Source organism: Cololabis saira, chromosome 4 (assembly GCF_033807715.1).
Source record: "Cololabis saira isolate AMF1-May2022 chromosome 4, fColSai1.1, whole genome shotgun sequence".
Classification (NCBI taxonomy): domain Eukaryota; kingdom Metazoa; phylum Chordata; class Actinopteri; order Beloniformes; family Belonidae; genus Cololabis; species Cololabis saira.
In genome coordinates, this window is record NC_084590.1 from 42,199,641 (window position 1) to 42,223,705 (window position 24,065).

At 41.4% G+C, this 24,065-nt stretch overlaps 1 protein-coding gene across 3 annotated transcripts in view; it reads left to right on the plus strand.

Annotated features, from left to right (window-relative positions):
* The window catches only part of aplp2 (amyloid beta (A4) precursor-like protein 2), a 77,902-nt gene that overhangs the window by 44,241 nt on the left and 9,596 nt on the right, over positions 1-24,065 (plus strand). For 2 of the 3 annotated variants that reach the window (XM_061719809.1, XM_061719810.1), the window contains exons 4-13: positions 10,016-10,128; positions 14,287-14,510; positions 14,621-14,820; positions 15,124-15,291; positions 17,157-17,290; positions 18,210-18,284; positions 18,547-18,705; positions 19,670-19,798; positions 21,866-21,965; positions 23,820-24,014. In XM_061719809.1, coding sequence (XP_061575793.1) covers positions 10,016-10,128; positions 14,287-14,510; positions 14,621-14,820; positions 15,124-15,291; positions 17,157-17,290; positions 18,210-18,284; positions 18,547-18,705; positions 19,670-19,798; positions 21,866-21,965; positions 23,820-24,014 — 1,497 coding nt within the window. The remainder of the gene's footprint in view (positions 1-10,015; positions 10,129-14,286; positions 14,511-14,620; positions 14,821-15,123; positions 15,292-17,156; positions 17,291-18,209; positions 18,285-18,546; positions 18,706-19,669; positions 19,799-21,865; positions 21,966-23,819; positions 24,015-24,065) is intronic. The other variant, XM_061719811.1, reaches the window with a different exon arrangement.

Consider the following 24,065-nt stretch of genomic DNA (forward strand, 5'->3'; position numbering starts at 1 on the left):
TAACGAGCGGCCAGACCTTTTCAAGATGTCCATATTTTCATGTGGATTCATCATCTGACATGTAATTTTCAACAACAAAGCATAATCAGTTTCTTTTGAGATTTCAAGTGAATTATTCACTGTGTGGGATGTTCACTGCACAGTCCAATCAAAAAGAAATGAAATGCAACTTTGAAACTTTTGGATTTTGGCACCAGTGGGGTCGATTTGTGTAACGTTTTAAAGTACATAAATAGCTCTGTAAAATGTTTCCATCTATGACAATTATTGTTGTTATGAATATAAGCTTCTTCTTAAATATTAAACATACCAACAAAGTTAAACTGCAAATTTTGGTCTATGGTGTTCCACCTGCTCCACTGTGAAGAAAATCTAGTTTAATGACGCAAGATTACGTAAAGATGTGAACATGTGCATCCGTTTCTGTCCGTTTAACTGCAACCAACTTTATTTAATCTCTGCAAATACAGATTGGTGGTGAGCAAACTGAGCAATAAAGATCCAGAAACACGACAACATTAATACAGGTTGTAGGATTTTTCTTCTATGCTGTAGATCACCACAATAGATCTGAAGTAAAACGATCACGATGCAGTCAAAGTTCAGACTTTCAGCTTAGTTTAGGACGTTTCTCAGAAATATTTAGCATTTAGGAATTACAGCTGTTTTAAGCAAAGTACCTCAATTTTCAATAGGCAGATGTGGTTCATTCTCTCCTTATTTCAATACGAATAAAGCATAAAAAACCTCTTAGGATGAGGTGGAAAGTATATATATATATTGTCTGTGATTGAGGTGTTGACAGCCATGTCATGAGAAGAACCCGCTCTCTGATTGGTTCACAGGTCACAAACAGCTGATCAGCACACAGATTCGGCTCAAAGCCTCACAGGCCGGTAATAACAACACAACAATCAGTGAGAGACAAAAAAACAACAAAAAAATTTAAAAGATATGTTGAAAAATAAAATATTTGGCTTGACTTTCCAGGTCAGATCTGGATGAGGTTTTCCACTCGCTCATATGCTGAGTTTAGTTGCCTCGGGCAACTATTAATCTGAGCCCTGTTACGATCCTTCAGGAGACGAATTTACATTTCACGTCTCTTTCCCTGATCGTAAAGCGTATTTATGCGATGTTGTTAATTTAAATTTGTAATGATGCAAGATTATCTAAAGATGTGAACATGTGCAGCCGTTTCTGTCCTTTTAACTGCAACACACTTTCTTTAATCTCTGTGAATACAGATTAATGGAAAAAAACTGAGAAATAAAGATCCAGAAAAATTAATACAGGTCTTAGGATTTTTGTTTCATGATGTCATGTGACGTGTAATTTTCAACAACGAAGAGCATAATCAGTTTCTTTTAAGTTATTAAAGAAGGAAAGAAAGAAGTCAATCCAATCTGAGAGAGAAAATAGTTTCTCTCTACGTCCTCCACCTGTTGCCTCCATCAACAACCTAAAACCTGCCATTTAATCCAAACAATCCGAATGACTTCCTCTGGATCAATTACCATCATGACTCGTCTCCGCATATGTTCATGTCGTCTTTATTAAAGGTTTACATTCTCACGGCGGATGGAGGCGCAGGAGCCTCTGCTGCTCTGCCGGGCAGCGGAGGACACAGATGGAGGACGACAGATAAACATAAGGTGCTGGCACGAAGCTGCGTTTCTGCTTAATTATGAAATGGAGCATGTTCGGGAGCTTAGTCGGAGCGCTCTGATCAGCTGCCATGAGGCGCACCATGTTGCTGACACTTTACCTCTTCAGTCCTCCACTTGTCAGACTTCCCAGGGCTCTCAGCTACGATGACAGGTGCCTGTGAATTATTCACTGTTGGGGATGTTCACCTAATCTTCCAGAGAAATGGACACTGGAGCATCTGCCTTATATTCATCACTGCACAGTAATTATAGTCGAATCAAAAAGAAATGAAATGCTCCAAAAGGAAGTGGGCTGCAACTTGAGGAACGTGATTAATAGGCCCAAAGCTGCAGCCATGTCGAGTTAATAGGTTTAGATGAATAATGCAGTTGCAAATGGGCCCGGCTGAATCCCATCGTCGCTCACAGAGCCGCGATCCCGCCGTGTTTCCTGTCTTCAGACTGCCGCTCTGTGAATGGATCTGTTTTTATCTGTTTCTTGGCATTCTAGTCACCATAGCATGACATCGTCGTTAAACAGCCAGGGATTATCTTGCAGACTTTGTTTTATACGTACATTATAGGTACCAGTGTGTGAATAGTGTGTGTGGGAGCCCGATTCAATTATTGGTAAATAATTCCTCACTGTTAAAAAGAGCCTGAGAGAAAATGCTGTTGGTAAAAGCAGATAAACTAACACAGGCTTTTACATCTAAACTTTCACAGCCTCAGGTTACTAATATGTTTCACTTACCCAGAGCTGGGTAGAGTAGCCAAAATTTGTACTCAAGTAAAAGTACTGTTACTTCAGAATAATATGACTCAAGTAGAAGTAAAAAGTAGTCATGCAAATAATGACTTGAGTAAAAGTAAAAAGGTACTTGGTGAAAAAACTACTCAAGTACTGAGTAACTGTTGAGTAACGTCTGATTAATTTTTTTAACACAACCATTCAAACAGACAAAAGTACAAAATAATCATCTTCAGGCAAATTAAATCAATAAAATAATAAAATAAATTAAAATTAATAAAAAATTAAAAATAGCTTAAATTAAAATAATCTTAAAGTAAATTCAAGTACTTTAATAAATAATAAAATAAATAAAATAACAGAATAGAAAAATAAATTAAGCACAAGTAGCACAAAATTTCAAGCCTTTGTACTTTTCTTTTTTAACCAGGCAGAACTAGAACAAGCCCATGAACTCATAGAAACTCTGTGTGTGTTTGAGTCTGTGTAAATGTGACAAAACATGCAAAAACAAACATTTTTCCCAAAGAATCACCCAGTGATGTCATGAGATTGACGCGTAAGCGGATAAAAGGGATAAAAGAAAAGTAACAGCTCAACGTAGCCTAATGTAGCGGAGTAAGAGGAACAGTTTCTTCTTCACAAATCTACTCAAGTAAAAGTACAAAGTATAGTGATTCAAAACTACTCCTAAAAGTACAACATTTCCCAAAACTTACTCAAGTAAATGTAACGGAGTAAATATAACTTGTTACTACCCACCTCTGCACTTACCTGGAAGCCAAATTAGCTTCACAGACGTGGAAAACGGGGGTAATTTAAAAAAAAAACAGACTTTGTGAAAGTACAGTGTGCTAAATATTTATCATAAACCTTTCCATAATGGCATAATGCACAAAAAAGTGTCAAACCTTTTGTCCACTTAATGACCAAATTGAAAGATTAATTTTTGGGATCTTTGCCAGAAGCATCTATATATGACTTGTTTGACACTTTAATGTCTTATTTATGTTAATTTATCTTTTAGTTTATCCAGTGAAAAGGGACACATGTGGTAGTTAGTGAGGAGCTTAAACTCTGTAAATGAAGTTTATCCACAAAAACCATTTGTAGTAATGTCGTGTTAAAGCCACGCTCTGTAGCAATACCACATCTGACCACATGGAGGCAGCATGAAACAGAGGGTTCAGGTGTTGGCCCGATGAATCCACCTCTAGTGTTGTTACGAGACGTGCCAGACTGTCGCCACTCATCGGGACAGTATTGTCAGTGACGCTTTAGTCAACACAACAGATACATATGGCTCCGTGTGGTCAGTAGCGGGATTGCCACACAGAGAGGCATGAAAGGAGACGATTATTAGAGTACTTGGGTTTCTGAAATGACTATAAACTCTAAAACACCTGAGTGGTCCAGGTTTGTCATGGACTGTGAAATCGCAAACCCCGATCAAAGTAGCACGCCCGTATTTATCTCCACCCGACACCCCGCTGCATTTGCTGCATGATGGAGGAGGTGACAAGTCTGACTCCGCCTCCTAAACGACCCGCTGCTAACAAAGCTGTTAAGACGTCATTGTATCCCTGAGATACTTTGATCGAAACGTGAGTTAGATTCTTTTTAAGACCTCAAGAAATTGGTGATATTTCTTCTTTAAGGAGCTTGAGGCCGGATTGAGGCAGGATTTATGAAAAAAATTTGTACACGTTTTAAGTTTTCTAGTAATAATGTCAGATGAAGCGTTCCAAACCCAAAAGAATGAGCCCTCTAGTGTATCTCTCCGTTGCCTTGAACAGGCTGCAAAATGTGCTGCAATTCGGTCCCGAATTTCCCGCGCTGGGCTGCGGATGTGACGTCACATGACGCTGCATGCACGTTCTCCCCGTTCTCCCGTGCCGGCTTCACTGTTGGCTGCAGTACCCCCAACGGCCGTTGTGGTGAAGGGTGGCGCTAGAGAGTCTAATTTCTTAAAAGGAGCCTCAAGCTCCTTTAAACTGTAGTAACAACTCAAACTGTCAGCTGTCTCCATAGCAACACCAACCCTGCACGGAGACATTCGCTCTTTTTTGTTGCTGTACGATTTTAATATTTAAAAGTTTTAGTTTAAGACCAGCAGCTGCCCAGGTTTTTGCAGGTTGAGTCAAGGAAACCAATTATCCTGCCACATTTGCATGAAGTTAACTAAACAATCCTCAAACTTTTAATAACCTTGAAGTAATCAGTGAATTGAGTTGCATTTGAGCTCAGGCGTCTTATTTCTTTGCTACTCCTGATGACCGAGAAATACCGTGTCAATCCAGTGAATGTTACAAACTTAAAACGTGGAAATTTCCTTTGTCGTTTCACTTGTCGCGTGATGCTGTTTCAGTTTCCACTATTTGGTTTATTGATTTTTTTTCCTGTGAAATAAGCAAAACCTGGTTGTTGAGGAGAACGTCTTAAATGCTCTGCGATATTCTTGTAATTGTAAAAACTGAAATGTGTCGAGATTAAAATATGACAACAAATATGTTGACGTTGCACCTTTTTAAAACTTTTGGATTTCAGCACCCGTGGGATTGATTTGTGTAACATTTTAAAGTACATAAATAGCTCTGTAAAATGTTTCCATCTATGACAATTATTGTTGTTATGAATATAAGCTTCTTTTTAAATATTAAACATGCTAATGAAGTTAAACTGCAAATTTTGGTCTATGGTTTTCCACCTGCTCCACAGTGAAGAAAATCTAGTTTAATGACGCAAGATTACGTAAAGATGTGAACATGTGCATCCGTTTCTGTCTGTTTGACTGCAACAAACTTAATTTAATCTCTGCAAATACAGATTGGTGGGATAAAACTGAACAATAAAGATCCAGAAACACGACAACATTAATACAGGTTGTAGGATTTTTCTTCTATGCTGTAAATCACCACAATAGATCTGAAGTAAAACGATCACGATGCAGTCAAAGTTCAGACTTTCAGCTTAGTTTAGGACATTTCTCAGAAATATTTTGCATTTAGAATTACAGCTGTTTTAAGCAAAGTACCTTAATTTTCAATAGGCAGATCTGGTTCATTCTCTCCTTATTTCAATACGAATAAAAAACCTCTTAGGATGAGGTGGAAAGTCCCATCCTCTGATGTTGTTTATTACAAATCCCATATGTTGGGTTAAAAAGGATTTATTTGACCGTATTAGTTGGGAAGAATTTTTGTCGTATTGGTCATACTTCACTTTTAAATCTAGAAGCTTAACACCGCATAAACAGTATTTATATATATATATATTTGTCTGTGTTTGAGGTGTTGACAGCCATGTCGTGAGAAGAACCCGCTCTCTGATGGTTCACAGGTCACAAACAGCTGATCAGCACACAGATTCAATTCAATTCAATTTTATTTATATACCGTCTAATACAACAGATGTTGTCTCTACAGATTCGGCGCAAAGCCTCACATGCCGGTAATAACAACACCGTTTTCAGTGAGAGACAAAAAAACAACAAAAAAATTAAAAGATATGTTGAAAAATACAATATTTGGGTTGACTTTCCAGGTCAGATCTGGATGAGGTTTTCCACTCGCTCATATGCTGAGTTTAGTTGCCTCGGGCAACTATTAATCTGAGCCCTGTTACGATCCTTCAGGAGACGAATTTACATTTCACGTCTCTTTCCCTGATCGTAAAGCGTATTTATGCGATGTTGTTAATGGACGCCGTCTGCAGACTCCTGGGTTATTCAGCCGTGCTCTCCTTTAGGCCACATTATTTTACTTTGCAGGGTTTTCAGGAGCAGGATTGTTTTTCTCCCACGGGTCTAATAGCGGGCAGAGCACACGGAGACGAGTCATGATATCAGAAGTGCAGCGTGAATCCGTGGATAACAAATTCAGGCATGTTTCAGAGCGAAGCACCTCTGGCTTTTTACATTCCTTCACCTCTCCAGGAACCTCCTTCACCTTAAAAACTCATCATCAACAATCCTGCATGGAAATGTGATAGTTTTACAAATCTGGCTCAAATGAAGGGTTAAGGAGGGGACGACGCTGAGGAAAATACTTCCATAATGGTGAATCTCGTGGTTTAAAGTGATAATTATTGAGCTGAAGGCAGTACTTTCATGCTTCCATGTCTCCAGCCAGCTCCAGCTTTAATGCATGCCAGCTTCAGGTAATCCGGGCGGCACGGCGGCAGATCAGATTTTTTTTTCTCCACAATCCGTGAAACAGACAAACAAAAAGCTGGATCACGCTGGCCTGCAATCACAGCACATGACTTTAGATCACCGGTTCTGTACGTTTTGTTTATGTTTTATGCAGAAAACATCAAGTACTTTGATCCAGATTATGTTAGAGACTGTTATCTTAAATGAAATTCACATGAATTCACTTTTTCAATAATCTATTGACATTTGTAGGGTTCATGAAACACAATATTTGTAATGTTGAGCAGCAGATCTTCATGCTATGGTTCGTATTCGTCGCAGCTGACGCTCACCGGGCCCGGGGTCGGTGTATCTGACAGCGTTGGCAAGGTCATCTGATAGGTGGAAGGTCAAAGGGGAGGTGGGTGAATGGAGAAGATGGAGCCGCAGAGAAAGACGTGCACGCTGTTGTCACACGTGCACAGGAACTCGCTGTTGAGGGATTGCTTTCAGCGAATGAGGCGCAGCTGCCCTCCAAACACCTCCATCCATCAGCCGCTGCACTGCAGCAGGGGACCCAGTCCACCTCACACAAAAGATGGAAAAAGAAACGCAGCGTTTCAGGGCTCGAGAGGAACGGAGATGGAGGTAGAGTCAGGTTTGCACATGTAGGACTAACGTGGTGCAAAGTAAACATCAAGAAAAGGAAAAAATATCAGATAAATATGCAAAATAGCGTTCCCTGGGCAGTCTTTTTTTCATATGTAAAACAATTTATTATAAAACCATGAATAAAAATGTCCAAAAATAAATAAATAAACATTATAAAATGTAAAATAAGAGCATGATTAATGGAACAGTTGTAAAAACCTTGGGTCGGCCAACAAACCCAGTGTTTTAGGACCAATAACATCAGCATGAGGTGTGTTTTTCAGCAGAAGTGGGCACACAGCTATATGGGTGGGTGGGAGGGTGTTGCTGTCACTCTACCTCCTGGGTGGAGATGAGAAGCAGCTGCTGAGTCCTCTGCTATTTCCAGCTCACCCTCTTCCTAACCTACCCTCTCATTTTCCAAAACACTGCTTTTTCAGCCGCTGCAGAACCAGCCGCCCCCCCCCCACCGCCTCTGCCGCGCTCCAGCGCCGCTGTTTTGGACCGAGGTTGTGGCCAAACCTCTAAATGAGCAGTTGCAGAGCAGCTCCCAGCCGTCAGTAACGTGGTTTCGGTCCCATTTAGCTGCTTTGAACTCTGAACCTCGTGTTTATTATCTCACATTAATCTAGCCGACACTTTTAATTTGCAAGTGTGCGACACATTTGGAGGGGCAATGTTGGGTTTTTCTATGTTGCCAAGATGACTGAGTCCGAGGTGTGAACTCGGGAAGTTGGGGATCAACCAGGGGCGTCAATTGGGTATGCCAAGGTATGGCGGTTGCCACACCTTGGCTTCAAGGGAAAATGTAAATGTTTGTTTTTTAAATACATTTATGGAATTACTCTGTGTCTATTTGTATTGATTATTCTATTACTTAATACATATAGAATAACTACAAATGCAAATCAGAACAACATGATCGATTTCACTAGTTATTATACACTGCAAAAACTAAGTAAGTAAAAGTAAAAAAAAATCTCATTACATTTAAGACAAGATTCAAAAACAACTATTTTCACCTGTTGCAAGTAGATTTTCACTTAAAATAAGTGGAAAAATCTGCCAGTGGAACAACATTTTTTTGCTTGTAATGAGAAGATAAATCTTGTCCCACTGGCAGATTTTTCTACTTATTTCAAGTGAAAATTTACTTGAAACAGGTGAAAATGGTCAAATAACAAGGTATTTTTCTGGTGATGACTCTTGTTTTAAGTGTAATGGGATTTTTTGACTAAAAATGAGACATTTTAACTAGAAATAAGACAAATATTCCTGGTAAGATTTTGAGTTTTTGCAGTGAGCGAGACTGCATTTGAAAAAGTTCCAATTTTCTTGACCACACAGATCAGCTACATAGCAGACTTCTGTGATGAGTATTTGCTGGACTTGTTGATTGATACTCTAGTTAAGTTCTGTGACTTGTAACCTTGCCATACCTTAGCTTCCACTGAATTGACGCCACTGGGATCAACCCTGCAACCGATCACGTGACTTCATTTCTACATTCCTCCTCTTCCTCCAGCTGCTCTCCGTCTGGTTCAGGTGTCTCCACCTGAACACGCCGGCACTGGCAGGCAACCTGCAGTCGGTACCTCGTTTATTTTTAAGTCTTCATCACGTCCCCCGCACCATGTTCAGATATGCACAAAAACTGTATTTATAGGACTTAAAAATGTGCTTTTCCAGCCGTTTATTTCCCCCAGGATCCGCGTCCTGTCGGCTCGCTCCGTGAATAAAGCCTCTCTCAATTTCAATCATCAAGCAAATCGTATCATGGAGTCGCAGGAGGAGTTTCAACTCCCCAGAAGAGACGAGGTGTGAAATCTGATTTTCTCCACAGCCATTTTGATTACAGAGTCACCGACGCACAGTACTCGAGTTGTAAAAAAAAAATCAGGGGGGATGGTGGATTTTATCATATGGGGACAGATAATTTGTGCTGATTACAAATAATATAATATATTACAAATAATAGCACTGACCAAAACACCTGCAGAAATACTGCAGGAATGACATAGCAGCAGTTAAATGCAGCTTTCTGTAAGCTTTAAATATCCACTGGGCTTACATCAAATACATCAAAACACAACAATAAAAACAGTTTTCTGAACTTATCAATATGACTCTGTCCTTCACAGGATAAGTTAAATGGATCACTGCAAAAACTCAAAATCTTAACAAGAATATTTGTCTCATTGTAGTAAAAAAAATCTCATTACACTTAAAACAAGACTCATCACTGGAAAAAAAAACAACAATTTTCACCTGTTTAAAGTAGATTTTCACTTAAAATAAGTAGAAAAATCTGCCAGTGGAACAAGATTTTTTTGCTTGTAAATCTTCAGATTTTCCTACTTATTTCAAGTGAAAATTTACTTGAAACAGGTGAAAATGGTCAAATAAGTTATTTTCCTGGTGATGATTCTAAATGTTGAAATAGCAGTAAAACCACATTCATTGATGAAATGACATAAGGGATGGAAAGGGGGGATGGCAGTTTTACAGGGGGGAGGATTTTGACCGTTTTTATTTCAGGGGGGATGCCATCCCCCCTCATCCCCCCTCAACTCCAGTACTGCCGACGCAGCTGCAGGATGGATGAATCCCTCCCAGCCTCACCTGCTTTAACAGGTGCTCCAACGTCAAACCCCTGCTCCGTTAGATCCCTGTAATGGCCTGAAAAGGGTCAGACGGCGATTAATTATTCATCACTCCTCTTTTTTTTTATTATTAAACTCATCACATCTGCTTTTCCCTTTTTAGCCATGGAGTGATGTATTGTCTCTAATCCTGGAAGCGTTTTTCCTTTTCTTATTTTGTGTCCTGCAGTGGGCGAGTTTGTGAGCGACGTCCTCCTGGTCCCAGAGAAGTGCAAGTTCTTCCACAAGGAGCGCATGGACATGTGCGTCAGCCATCAGCAGTGGCACGGTGTGGTCAAAGAGGTGAGGAAAAGAGCTAAAAGCTGTTTTAGAGATGAAAAGACTCTGATATTCAGGGCCCAAACTTTTACTGATTCCCACCAATTTTCCCACTGGAATATCTTTCCACCTGCCTGAGTCTCCGAGGTCGTCTAATCTCCGGCGGACTGGGAGCCCTCACATTTCAGCTGCTAATCAGATTAGCGCTGTCCCGGTAATGCAGCTAATCCGCTCTGACCGCCACAGTCAGACCATCACCCCTCATCAGCCCCCTGCCTCTTGCTCTCGACACACGTTAAACCCTCCCCAACCCGAAACGTGTCGTCCGGCTGCACTCACAAGCAACATCCTTTTACGCTTCAGAGTCGCTGAATAAAACTCTGGGAGGGGGGGGGGAAATATCACAAAAGGCAATGCAAGTGCTTGGCCTCAGGAGCCGTCAAAGTAAGCTGGTGTTCGGTTGCTCGTGAGTGCTATATGAGCTGGAGCGCTGGTGAAAAATAGCAGGCTACTTAAAGGGCAGTATGACTTTGTGCAGCAGCGAGGCATGAATCATGTCAGTGGATGACAGAGAACCGGCTCTGTGTCCTGCAGGTGCTCTCACACACTCCTACATCATAGATGAGGCAAATTAGCTGTGAAAGACGTTGATTATAAACAGATTTATTCTGGTTTTATCTTTTCACCAACCTTGGATTTCAACTCTAGCCCATGTAACCTGAATATGCAATTTTAAAAAAAACAGCGTGTACGAACAAACATCAAAACCCATTGTGTATCAGTGAAGGGAGTTAATCTGTGGAACAACTGCAAAGATGAAATGAAATCATGCAATTCACTAAGTAAGTTTAAACAAATCTTTAAAATCAATACTCTTTATGGATACAAAACGGAAATGGACACATGAACTGACAGCCAGTGACCAAAGTGCCTTGCTCAGCTGAACCACTTTTTCTTTTCTTTTATGCTTTTCTTTTAGAAGTTCTGTGAAGAAATGGTAAAAACAGAACATTAGAAGGGGTAGGACTAGAAAAGTTTTTTGAAACTTCATCCTACACCCTTTCAAACAGGAAAAATGTATCTACATATAGATTTGTCTCTTTAATTTGCTTTGTTATGCTTATGTTTTTTTTTTTGTTTTTTCGGTATATACATTTTATGTATTCTGATTATTTTTTTTGTTTTTGTTTTAACCTGTTTGAATAAATAATTAAACGAAACGAAACCTTATAATTTCTGATATTTTGACTGTAAAGAGGAGGAATAACACCAGTTAAACCAATGGAAATACAGTGATAGGAAGGATTATTGCGAGGTGACCACTAAGCAAACTGTTTGTTCAGGTGTTGTGTGCTGAAGGTAAAGAGATTTATCAAAGATTATTTTGGGACGGGTGAAATGAGTGGCTCTTTGTGGAGCAGATGGATGGACTCGGGAGATGAATCATGTTTCTGCAGGAGGGAAGAAGGCCTTCTGCCGTGGGCTGCTGTCATTACAGGACAGTTTCAGATGCATTACTGACTAAATATAATCTCCCAAACCTGCCAGAGGAACTCAGAAAGACACAGGAAGAAAGATCCGTTATTTGCTTTTTTTCCTGCTTCCGTGACCAGCCAGACCCTCAGAGATGACCGAACGCTGACCTGGTCTACTTAGTCACCTGATTTAAATCCTTTTAAGAACGAGTGAGCTGTTCCCGAACGTGAGATTTACGTCTCACGTCCCTTTGAGCTGGATCTCGTGGTATTTACTGAAGAGAAGTCTGGTTTTATTAGTCACCGAGGACGCTTGAAAGACCTGAACACGCTTTGTTATTTTTACTCATAAAAACAAGTGAGCATTTTTCTCGTCATTTAAAATATTGAGTTATGTCTTTGCAGATCACATTAGAACTCACTGCGATATTTAATAAATGAAGTAAGAGTATTTCCACGCACACAATGTGCAGAGAAGCCAGAGAAGTGGGACTAAACAACTTTAACCTCAAGGAGACCATCAGTGAGGAAAATCAAGATAAAAGGCTTTTAATGTGCTTTGGAGCCCAGTTGTTGCCCTCTGGAGCAACAGAAAAAGATCATGTGGTCTGATGAGTCCAGATTAGTTTTTTTTACAGAGTGCATCACGCTAAGAGCACCGTGGGGTGAAAGGATGCACCCATCACTCCTGAGGGTCTGGGGTCGCTTCAGTTGCTCAGGTTCAGCTTCAGCAACATTGTGCACCTAAGAAAATGAGGTCAGCTGACTACCTGAATATACTAACTGGCAAATATATATTTTCTCTTTCCTGATAGCACAGGGATATTCAGAAACGTACTTACCAGGTTTCACACAGCTCAGTTAGCAGAGGTGTCAAGTAACAAAGTACAAATACTTCGTTACCTTACTTAAGTAGAAATGTTGGTTATCTATACTTCACTGGAGTAATTATTTTTCAGACGACTTTTTACTTTTACTCCTTACATTTTCACACAATTATCTGTACTTTTTACTCCTTACATTTTAAAAACAGCCTCGTTAATCTATTTCATTTCGGCCTTTAAAAAAAACTATCCAGTTAAATTGCTCCATCCGGATAGAGTGAATTTGGTTGTGGTTGTTTCAGATGTTCTTGTCCAGTTTTGTTCTTACATCCGTTCCCTCAGATTCCTGCAACTAAACTTGGATGTACATTCCAATAAAGGTTAGGATAAATGATAACATGCCTCTGAAGTTTGACTTTTTGCACCATTACAATACTTATAGGCAACTAGTCATCATATCTGCTGCTCTCTGAAACACATGTTAATGCTCAATAGTACACATATATGGTTCTTTAATATATTTGCATTATACTAAGATGCATTCATTTTCAATGGTTTTTGTCCTTAATGGCTTTTTTCCCCCTTACATTACTTTTACTTTTATACTTTAAGTAGTTTTGAAACCAGTACTTTTATACTTTTACTTGAGTAAAAAACTCGAGTTGATACTTCAACTTCTACAGGAGTATTTTTAAACTCTAGTATCTATACTTCTAACTGAGTAATGAACGGGAATACTTTTGACACCTCCGTCAGTTAGTAAAAGACTGGTTCAAGGTGGATGAGGCATTTTCTCAGACTTTAACCCAAGTGAGACTTGAAGCAGTTCCTGTCTCCTATCAGGAAAGAAACATCTTAGTAAAAAGGAAAAAAATACTGCAATTCTGGACATAAATACATTTTGTGATATTTCATAAGTTTTTCAAAGTAATTCCACAATAAATGTGCGCCATAATCAGAGCTTTAGATTTGTTATTTTATTTTTTTGCCACTGAGTGTTTAATCTTGTTAAAAAGAAGACAATCAGTTAGAGTTGTAATCATAATAGCAGTATTTTGGATCAACTAGCATTGTATTTTATGGTGAGCCGTTTATAAAGCGGTTCACTGTGAAAAGTATAAACACTAAAAATCTCCAAGTACACGTCAAATAAAATATTACAATTTCTCTAAACATATTTTTTGTTACTTGAGGTAGCTTTTGTCACAATGATGTGTGCAAGTGTTTGTTACCACCGACTGGTTTTAATTTGTTATTTTATTCTAGAAACACAATCTGACCTCGGCTTACTTCCGGTTATTGGCAGTGACCAAAAGATTTACATTTAACATTTATATTTAGATTCAACATTTTGATTTAGATTTAGCATTTATATTTAACATTTAGGGGTAACTATTTTATGTATCTCGAAGTTAACAAATATTTATGTAAATGTGCTTAAAAATTTTTTTTTTTTAAATCTTGAATGTGACAAAATGTTGCTGTTATTCTCAGCGTCAGCCCCAATAGTATTTTTTTTTTTTTTAAGATTGAAACTGAAAACTTTATTTGTCATCCCAAGTGGTTGTTAAACTTAATTTAGCAGCAATTCTTTCTTTTTTTAGGAGCTGAGGTTCACCCTTTTAAGAATTAAGAAAAGTTCACCCTTATTGAGTCATAAATAAAAGAAAATGCAGTTTCATGTGTGTATGTATGTATGTATGTATGTGTATATATATATATATATATATATATATATATATATATATATATATATATATATATATATATATATATATATATATACATATATATACATATATATATAATACAGGAGGAGGGTGGAGGAGGGTGGAGGACAGGTGACGTCCGTCTCATGCACGACTCTCTTCTCTGCCTCCCAGGCTTGTTCCAAGAGCTCCATGGTGCTGCACAGCTACGGGATGCTGCTGCCCTGCGGCATCGACAAGTTCCACGGCACGGAGTACGTGTGCTGCCCCTCCTCTCGGTCCGCCGAGTCCGCCCCGCCTTCCCTCCCCTCCCAGGAGGACGAGGACGAGGACGATGAAGAGGAGCAGATAGAGGATGAGGAGATCGACCTGGGAGAGGACGAGGCTCTGGAGGACAGGTGAGCCCTGGTGGTTGTGTTTGTGGCTCATCGCTGGCCAATCCGTGTGGATTAACGTCTCCCGACGTTGATGCACGGCAGCCGAATCACTCCTCTCCTCCCCTCCTCAGCGAGGCCCCGGCCGACGAGCAGCCCACGGTGAAGGAGGAGCCCCTGGATGCGGACGAAGACGAGGAAGAGGAAGATGAGGAGGAATACCACTACGTCTACGAGGATGAGGAGGCAGACAGAGAGGACGAGGACGAGAGGAAAGAGAGCAGCAAGATGTCTGACAACGAGGATGAGGAGAAGATCTTAGAGGAAGTTAAAGGTTTGTCCCGTCTCCTTCATTCCCCTGTAAATGGACCCATGTACACATTTGCCCCTCCCACCGGCTCACGGCACACACCGAGGTGATCCGTGCCCCCGTTATCAAAGTTACAAGGACAACTCATTCTGCTTCATTCGCAGCCAAGCCGGCGATAAACCTGTTCGCCGTGTCCAAGCCGTCACATTTAATCGTATTTGCAGAACTGGCTGTGCTGATGTGTGTCTGTTGGTGGTTTTGTTGACTTTCTGAGACTTGAGTGCTGCCACCGGCGGTCAGGTTGTCTAACGAGCTGTCCCCTGGCAGCGGTGTGCACCCTGGAGGCCGAGACGGGCCCCTGCCGCGCCTCCATGCCGCGCTGGCACTTCGACATTAGCCAGAGGAAGTGCGTGCGCTTCATATACGGAGGCTGCGCCGGCAACCGCAACAATTTCGACTCAGAGGAGTACTGCATGGCCGTGTGCAAACGCCTGAGTAAGTGTCACGTGACGGGGGGCTGTGTGACTCCTCCCCCTCCTCCTCCTCCTCCTCTCTATCTGTCTGTCTCTGCTGCAGACCCACTGAAAGAAAACACCTGACGCTCGTGCAGGTTTAGTCGCTCGTTGCACCGTAGATCATGCCGCTGCCGTCGCCTCACAATCACAACTAATGCAGTCATTCAAAATGTTCCTGCTCCTGAGTTTAAAGATTCAATATTATAGATTGCAAAGCTCCAGTTAAGAGTTAATTGAGTAGTTTTTCCTGATCAATATTACCTGCAGCTTTTACACAATGGATGAGTCTTTAAATAGTTACAACTTTGAAATGGTTCACATTTGTAACTACATAATACTGCTTTACTTAGTGTTTTATGTAACATTTGCTAGTGGATTATATTGTGGTTAATGCTGTATTTAAATAAAAAAAATGCAGACCAGGTAAAATACATAACTTATTAATGTGTGAAAGGAAAATAAACCAGAAGAGTTCAGTGTCCGGTATCTGTTTGAATGTTTAAAGTGAAACCTCAATATTATAAATTTAGTCTTGCATCATATTTTCTGTTTCAGTCCTAATTTAAGAGGTTATATCACGTGTTTTGGAGTTTATCTATCATCTTCAGTGTGTTTGTTGTCCAAATAGTCCACACCAGTGGGACTTCCTGTCTCCCAAACTGGACGCTGCTCCAGAAAACAGCCTCGTCTGTAGTCCAGCCTTTCTTCCTTTACTCAATGACTTCATCATCATGAAACAGATAACGGCTGCATATTAGTCTGTTTCTTACACCACAAGAATAAAAGCAAGTTAAAAAACGGTGCAGAGCTCCAGAAGATGAAAGAATATCGTGTTTCGTTGAACCAAAACTTTCTGTTTGAAAACAGCAAAAACTCTGCAGCCTTTAGCTACGTTTAAAAAAGAAAACCAAAACAAAGGCTACTTACTTCAAATTGACAAAAACGTTGAAGAATACAAACAATAAACGTATATCTTAAATTAATTTTCATAGAGAAATCCAAAATATGATTTTAATGTCATCTGCATGCAACTTTCCTTTTTCCTTCTTTGCCCTCTTGTGTTTGTTCTTGTCATTTGTTTATGTTTTTATCCATTTTATCTGTTTTATCTGTGCATCTTTTCTCACAAAGCGCTTTTTATCATTTATTTTTACATTTTTTATTATTTCCTTTTACTGAGACCCACCTGTCGTCGTGCACCTCACCTCCCGTTTTGTTTTGTTCCCTCCACCTCGCAGCGGTTTAGTTTCCTATCAGGACAAACACAGTTCATGCCCACAGGGATGTTTTCTGTGGCATTTTAGAAGTAATTTCATGCCTGGCGATGAAACAGCGAAGTTTAGAGACAGAACTGGTTGTTTTTTTTTTTTTAATGCATCATCCTTTGAAATGGCGGCGTGAGATGATGAGTGCCCTTGTACGCGCCGTGGAGCGTCACCGTTTTCTGCAGGTCGATGCCGGCGGCGGGTCCTGTGCTACCGTACAGCAGAGCCCCCCTGCCCCCCCCGGCTGACCCAGCTGTCAGACTCGGACATGTTTCCATTAGTGCCGGAGACGCGACCTGTCAGCAGGAGGACGATGAGGAGATGAAAGAAATTCAAACGGAAAGACTGTCACTTTCTGTCAAACGCATCAGAGTTAGTACGGGCGGACGAACGCCAGCGAAAGGAGAGCTTCTGGGAGGATTTCCATTCATCTCCAGCGCACGTTTCCCTCTCGGCTCTCCTCTTCTGTGCTAAGCTGTCCGTCTCCGTGGCGCCGCCTACCTGCGTCTGCTAGGATCAGCCGGTCCGCCTGTCTGTCCCTCATCCCTGACCACCTCTGAATCTGCTTCTGAACCTGCAGCTCAGCCTCCGACTCCTCAGCCCACCGACGACGTGGACATCTACTTTGAGACGCCTGCTGACGACAAGGAGCACAGCCGCTTCCAGAGGGCCAAGGAGCAGCTGGAGATCAGGCACCGCAACCGCATGGAGAGGGTGAGTTGGCCCATCGATGGAATAGCCAATCAAATAAATGGTAAATTTCCCCCGAGGGAACCTCCCAAAGGGATTAATAAAGTCGTCTGAATCTGAATCTGAATCTGAATAAAGCCGGCGTGTTTCTGGGTAGATGTAGTGCCGGGGTCGGCAACCCTAAATGTTGAAAGAGCCATATTGGACCAAAAACACAAAAAACAAATATGTCTGGAGCCGCAAAAAATGAAAAGTCTTGTATAAGCCTTAGAATGAAGGCGAAAGTCGAAATGTCGAGAAAAAAGTTGAAATGTCGAGGAAAAAGGCAAAATTTCGAGAAAAAAGTCGAAATGTCGAGGAAAAAGTCGAAATGTCGAGAAAAAAGTCAAAATGTCGAGGAAAAAGTCGAAATGTCGAGATTAATGTTGAAGTACAATCTCGAGAAAAAAGTTGAAATGTTGAGATTAATGTTGAAGTACAATCTCGAGAAAAAAGTTGAAATGTTGAGAAAAAAGTCGAAATGTCGAGATTAAAAAGGAAAGGAAAAAGGAATAAAAAAAAAGGAAAAAAAGAAGAAAAAAAGGGAAAAAAAGGTCAAACATTTTTGAAAAAGCTCCAGGAGCCACTAGGGCGGCGCTAAAGAGCTGCATGCGGCTCTAGAGCCGCGGGTTGCCGACCCCTGATGTAGTGGCTTTGCGACCTTTAATTTTACAACATTTCTTTATTTTTATGTTGAGTATTCTCACGGGTAACAGTACCTTCTGCCAGACAGAGTTCAGGGACGGGAAAAGTGGTTGCTCCTGGCAACCGGAAAATGTGAATGAAAGATTAAAGTGTTTCTTTGCCTTCCACTATTCACAAATAAAAATACTGTTTGCTGTTTTCTGTCTGCAGTGAAACTCCCTGCTTTATTTCTCCTTTTTATGTCTCCGTTATGTTCCAGGTACGAAAAGAGTGGGAAGAGGCCGATCGTCAGGCTAAGAACCTGCCCAAGGCTGAGAGGCAAACACTGATTCAGGTAAAGCGCTGAGCCTTCCCTCCTGGGACCCCCCCCCCCTGTTTGGATAAGATATGATGACTTGGAGGCTCTAAGTCCCTGCTCCATTAAAGATCCTGCTCTATCTTTACAACTCCAAGTTTAAATTAGGACATCGTCTGAGAGGGAAGACGTCTAAATGAGTCCCTGGAAATGAGAACTATCTTCTTTTTTTTTTTTTTTTGGTCACAAGTTGAATTAGTGCCAGGCTGATTTAAGTACATATTTTCATATTTGTTGACAGCACTTCCAAGCCATGGTGGAGTCCCTGGAGGAGGAGGCAGCCAGCGAGAAGCAGCAGCTGGTGGAGACTCACCTGGCCCGGGTGGAGGCCATGCTCAACGACCGGCGCCGTCTGGCCCTGGAGAACTACCTGGCTGCCCTGCAGGCCGACCCCCCGAGGGTAAACTAAACACACAAAAAACAGAACGCACCAGCCTCTGAAAGCATCTTTTATCTGCTCTGTTTTCCTCCTTGAGCACATTCAGAGCTGCATCACATCCCTGTCAGACAACACTCACAGCCGGCGGCTAATTTCATATCCAGAACCTCTGTCATCTCTCAGTTCATCGGAAAGGGAGCGGGTTACTACTCCCAGACGTCAGATTTTAACCTTCGCCTGTAATCTCTGTATCGTGTTTGTTTTTTTGGTTTAGTTTCTTTTATATAATAGACACAGTTTGGCACTCGGTCGCCTCTCGTGTGTGTAATTATTATTTCACCGGCAATAACATTTTATTTTCTCTTTCGTGTAAGGGCTTTTGCACTTCAGGTGCAGCAGAAACTTCGTTGTCATCCTCCGGCTCAGACCTCACAGCGAAATACAGGACTGTCTCAGAAAATTTGAATATTGTGATAAAGTTCTTTATTTTCTGTAATGCAATTAAAAAAAAAAAAAAAAAATGTCATACATTCTGGATTCATTACAAATCAACTGAAATATTGCAAGCCTTTTATTATTTTAATATTGCTGATTATGGCTTACAGTTTAAGATTAAGATTCCCAGAATTTTGTAATTTTTTGAGATAGGATATTTGAGTTTTCTTAAGCTGTAAGCCATGATCAGCAATATTAAAATAATAAAAGGCTTGCAATATTTCAGTTGATTTGTAATGAATCCAGAATGTATGACATTTTTGCATTACAGAAAATAAAGGACTTTATCACAATATTCTAATTTTCTGAGACAGTCCTGTAGGTTTAGTCATAAAAAGGCGCAGCATAGAAAAATCTCAATCTTGTTAAATATAATTATTCTGAATGCAACAAGAGACGAGAGACGAGCATCGCTTTCATCCAGATGCGTGCAGTCAGCAGGAGAAACAAATGTAATATTAGTCATAAATGCTTCTCTGATTCCCTTCAGCCCCACCGCATCCTGCAAGCCCTGAGGAGGTACGTCCGCGCCGAGAACAAGGACCGCCAGCACACCATCCGCCACTACCAGCACGTTCTGGCCGTGGATCCCGAAAAGGCCGCTCAGATGAAGTCACAGGTCGGTGTTTGCAGCCTGATGGTCAGAACTGATGTTTTCCTCATTCCGAGCCCCAAACGTCGTCTTCTTCTTGCATTTTATTGTTGAATTTGATAGGATGTGAGCTTATTCAGTTTGGCTCATTTTAGTAGTTTTGGATTTAGCAGCTAGATTTGGGAGAAAAGGAGGCTGCGTCTGTAAATGTGAAACCTGCTCTTCATCTTCCTGCTCAGTCAGGGGAGAGATGATGATGATGATGATGTCTCAGCCCGCTCCTCTCCGCTCTGCTCGTAAGGGTGTAGGAGGTAGAAAGAGAGCGTGTCTCTCCACGAGAGGAGGCCCGGGAGGAGGACGAGCAGGCTTGTCTGATGAAGGGAGGGCCGCTGTTTCATTCACTTAAGCCTCAGCGGAAGATTAACATTGCACAGGTCTTGTGTAACGCCGGACTCTGAGCCGCTGCGCCGGGATTTCGCTGGAAGCTTCCCCCGCTAGATGCATTCGCCTGCACGTGTCGGTACCCTTTGACACCATTTATAGTTTTCCTCCATTACAGATACCACTGCAGATGGATGAAACAGCAAAGGGGGAGAGGGATGGAGGGGGGATGAGGGGGTTTCTTTTTAGATAAATCAAAGGATCCGTCTGCAAGTGAACCTCTGTGTTCAGTCACCGAGAGCCGGCTGTCGAGCTTCCGTCATTTTTCACTCAGCCAGTCCCGCAGCGAGTTTTTCGGTTTATTTGTGGCTTTGAAACGCGACTTTGAAGTGCTTTTTAAAAGGATTCCCATTTTAAATGGCAGCAAAGCTATGCATTTAACCGTGTCATGTGACTCGCGGGATGAGTTTCCTTCTCCTCTCACGACGGCCTCACCCTTGATGCACCAGAATCCCTAATTCTGCTCTGAGATGTGTAATCTTTCATAATGAGGAGTGTTTGTCAGATGTGGACAGGAAGGAGCCATGGGGGGGTGGTGGTGGGTGGATAGAGGGGGGGGGATCCTTTTTCCAATGGGAAAAGTGCGTTATTGCCATCTGTTGCTGCTTCTGGTGCACTGCAGCCATGTGTGTGAAGATTAAAACCCTCAATCATCAAAGTGGGAAACAAACGGCATCTACCTGCCAAGAGCTGGTCAGCTCCGTCACAGGCAGCTTCTCATATTCTGCCAGCCGTTCTGGCAGCAGGGATATGGAAATATTTCTCCTCCGGCAACATCTTATTGCTGCCAGTAATCATGGCGATGTTCGGGGATGGAGTGAGTGGGGCGGGGGGGGGGGGGCCCGGTTAGTATCTCTGTGTTGTTTTGGGAGTGTGATGTGGCTGGAGCTGACAGGCAGGAGATCCTGTCGAGTCGGTTCAGAGCGTCTAAACCGAGCAGAATATTTCATGCAGCAACTTGTTTCTGCGTAGCGAGCTTGATGACTGAGTCGGAGTTGATCCTGGTAAACATGTCCTCCCCCAGAACCAACATCTCTGTTCCTCCCCACTCTTCTGGTTCAGTTCACCGACACCAGTCACAAACAGCAAAAGACACCTACACCTTCTCGCCTAACCATGTTATTAGGTGTGATTTCAGTCAACACATCTTCTCCTCTGTGTAAATATTTAACTATAATGTGATTTTATCAGGAGACAAAACTTTCAGCATCAATAAGAAACGGAAAAGGAGATTTTTTGAGGGGGAAAATCATAATTGTTCTGGTTCATTAGTGTGATGTTTTTCAATAAATATTGTTGTAATGAGATATTATTCTAATAGCATTTCCAACACATTATTTTCTGCTGGATTACTGCTGCAGTGATAATTAAGATAATTGGATTTGTTCATTACTATGAAATTAATCAACAACCATTGAAATTGCCCATTTAAACGTTTCGTCCTTGTTTTGTTTATTCCTCAGTGAAAGGATTTCCAGCTCCTCGCTCTCTTAAAGCATAATAAATATGATTTTGGAGCTAGCACCATTTTATCCAGAATCTGAGGAATTAAACAAATATTTATCATCTCTATCTACTGGAGCAGCATCACTTGAAAGATTTCTTTTTTTTTGTTTACAAGAGGTAAATGTTTTTTGTGTGATGGTGATTTAGGTGATGACCCATCTGCGGGTGATTGAGGAGAGGATGAACCAGAGTCTGTCTCTGCTCTACAAAGTACCGTACGTGGCTGAAGAGATTCAGGATGAAATAGGTGAGTCGTGTTGCCCCCCCCCCCCCCCCCCCCCCCCAGTGCTGCGGTTTAATAAGAATCAAGCGAAATGAAAACTGATGGAGTTCCCACCTTTGTCAGACATATAAATCCAATATCTCATTTCTTCTTGCTCACAGGGATTTTCTTCTTTTTTATGTTGTAGCTGTTGCAGACTAAGGAAAACAAAGTTTGTACAAAATGGATCACAAGTACAAGGAAGGGCAGGCGGCGGGTTTTTACACGCCGACCGTGAGCCAATGTTCATACTCACGGACGAGTACCGTATTTTTCGCAAATTTAAAATCTTTATTTTTTCTCAAAAACCGTCAGAGCGCACTATAATCCGGGGCGCCTTAGGTATGAATTTAGTTGTGCTTACTGACCTCAAACCAGTTTTATGTGGTAACTGCGTTTTAGTGCGACTTTGGTATCGATGAAGCCGCTCCGCTTGATTGATGGTCGGACCGTTCAGACACATTAAAGTTGGTCCTTGGTTGGATACGGGTTTCAACGTCAGATAACTCATTATGTAGCGCTGGCAAGCAAACATCATCTAGTCAATGTTACCACACTTTATAATTAGACGCAATGTTAGGTTTTTATTTTCAATCAAATTTTCACATTAACTTCAGGTGTCTGCTATCGTTGGCAGCTATGAACCAATCAGAGAACAGGACGTAGTACGATGCTTACTGTATCTCCTTATTTGTGGATTTGTGGAAGACAAATTATTTAAAATGTGACTGTATTTTTCTGTTTTAGTTACAACTGAACGATATTCTGACTTATTATGAACGAGTTGAATAAAGTTCGACTGACCAGACTGTTTTGTTTCATCGTGCACGCCGTATAACCCGGTGTGCCTTACGTATGAAAATAGACCCGTTCATTGGTATTACGCCTTATAGTTCGCAAAATACGGTATTTGCTTTGGTCTGAATTCATGGTGGAATATTGAACAGGTTTTAAAAGGTCTCACCAGCCCAGTGGGATGTACCGTATACATCATCAGTGGTGCAGTTTGAGTCTGCTGTATCCAGTAACTAGTGATGTGCGGATCAATACTGAAATATCGATACTTCCGATAGCAGATCTGTACGCTCTAAGATCGATTCTCAAATCAACATATCGATACTTTTGATACTTCCGTCATTTGTGGTAATGTATACCACTAACAGTGATACGGTGGAAAGTAACTAAACTATTCAGATTTTATCTAATTGACACGCTGCTGGTAGGAACTACTTTTTTTCATTTTCATTTTTATAGTAGTTCTTATTATTCTCGTATTTATTTTAATGGTTTTATTATTTTACTTCTTTTTTTAGCGATGGAAGCACCTTTTTCAAACACTGGTTTTTCTGTTGTTGCAACAGCTCGGCTATGTTGTGAATGAGGTCACTACCTTGGTATACTTCTGATTTAAGTGAATCTGATGTCTTGTATTCTTAAACTATCTAAAATACACCAATTTTTTTAGATTTTCCAGGCACATTAGGTGTATTTGCACAATGTATCGGTATTGAATCGGTATTCCCGATACCAGACTGAATTTTACTCAATGTCAGATCGGAAAGGAAATCGGTGGTATCGAACATCACTAGTACTTATTTGGAGATATGTTGTTTTTTTTGTTTCCTCCTTACTTGGTTAGAGGAATACGGGATGCTGTTGCAGCTCGCGACAGAACTGGGTCACAGCTTTCATCTTGCAGTGTTCTTTTGGGGATAACTGCACATTTACATGGAAAATAGCTCACAGAACAACACTAATTGGTGGTTGGCAGAGACGAGAGCATGATGCCGCATGTGGGGATTGATGGGTTTTGTTGTGTTTCATCGTCCCTCTCTGCAGACGAGCTGCTCCAGGAGCAGAAAGCCGACATGGACCAGTTCCTGTCATCCATCTCCGAGTCGCAGTCGGATGTCACCGTGTCGTCGTCGGAGGAGGAGGAGGAGGAGGAGGAGAGCGTGGAAGTCCCCGCCCCCGAGGGCAAGCCCTACCGGCCCATCCAGGTCACGTCTCTGGGGTCGCGCTCGGAGCCCGAGGGTGAGCAGCTGCAGCCTCCGACGCCCGAGCAGCATCCACAGCAGAACCGCC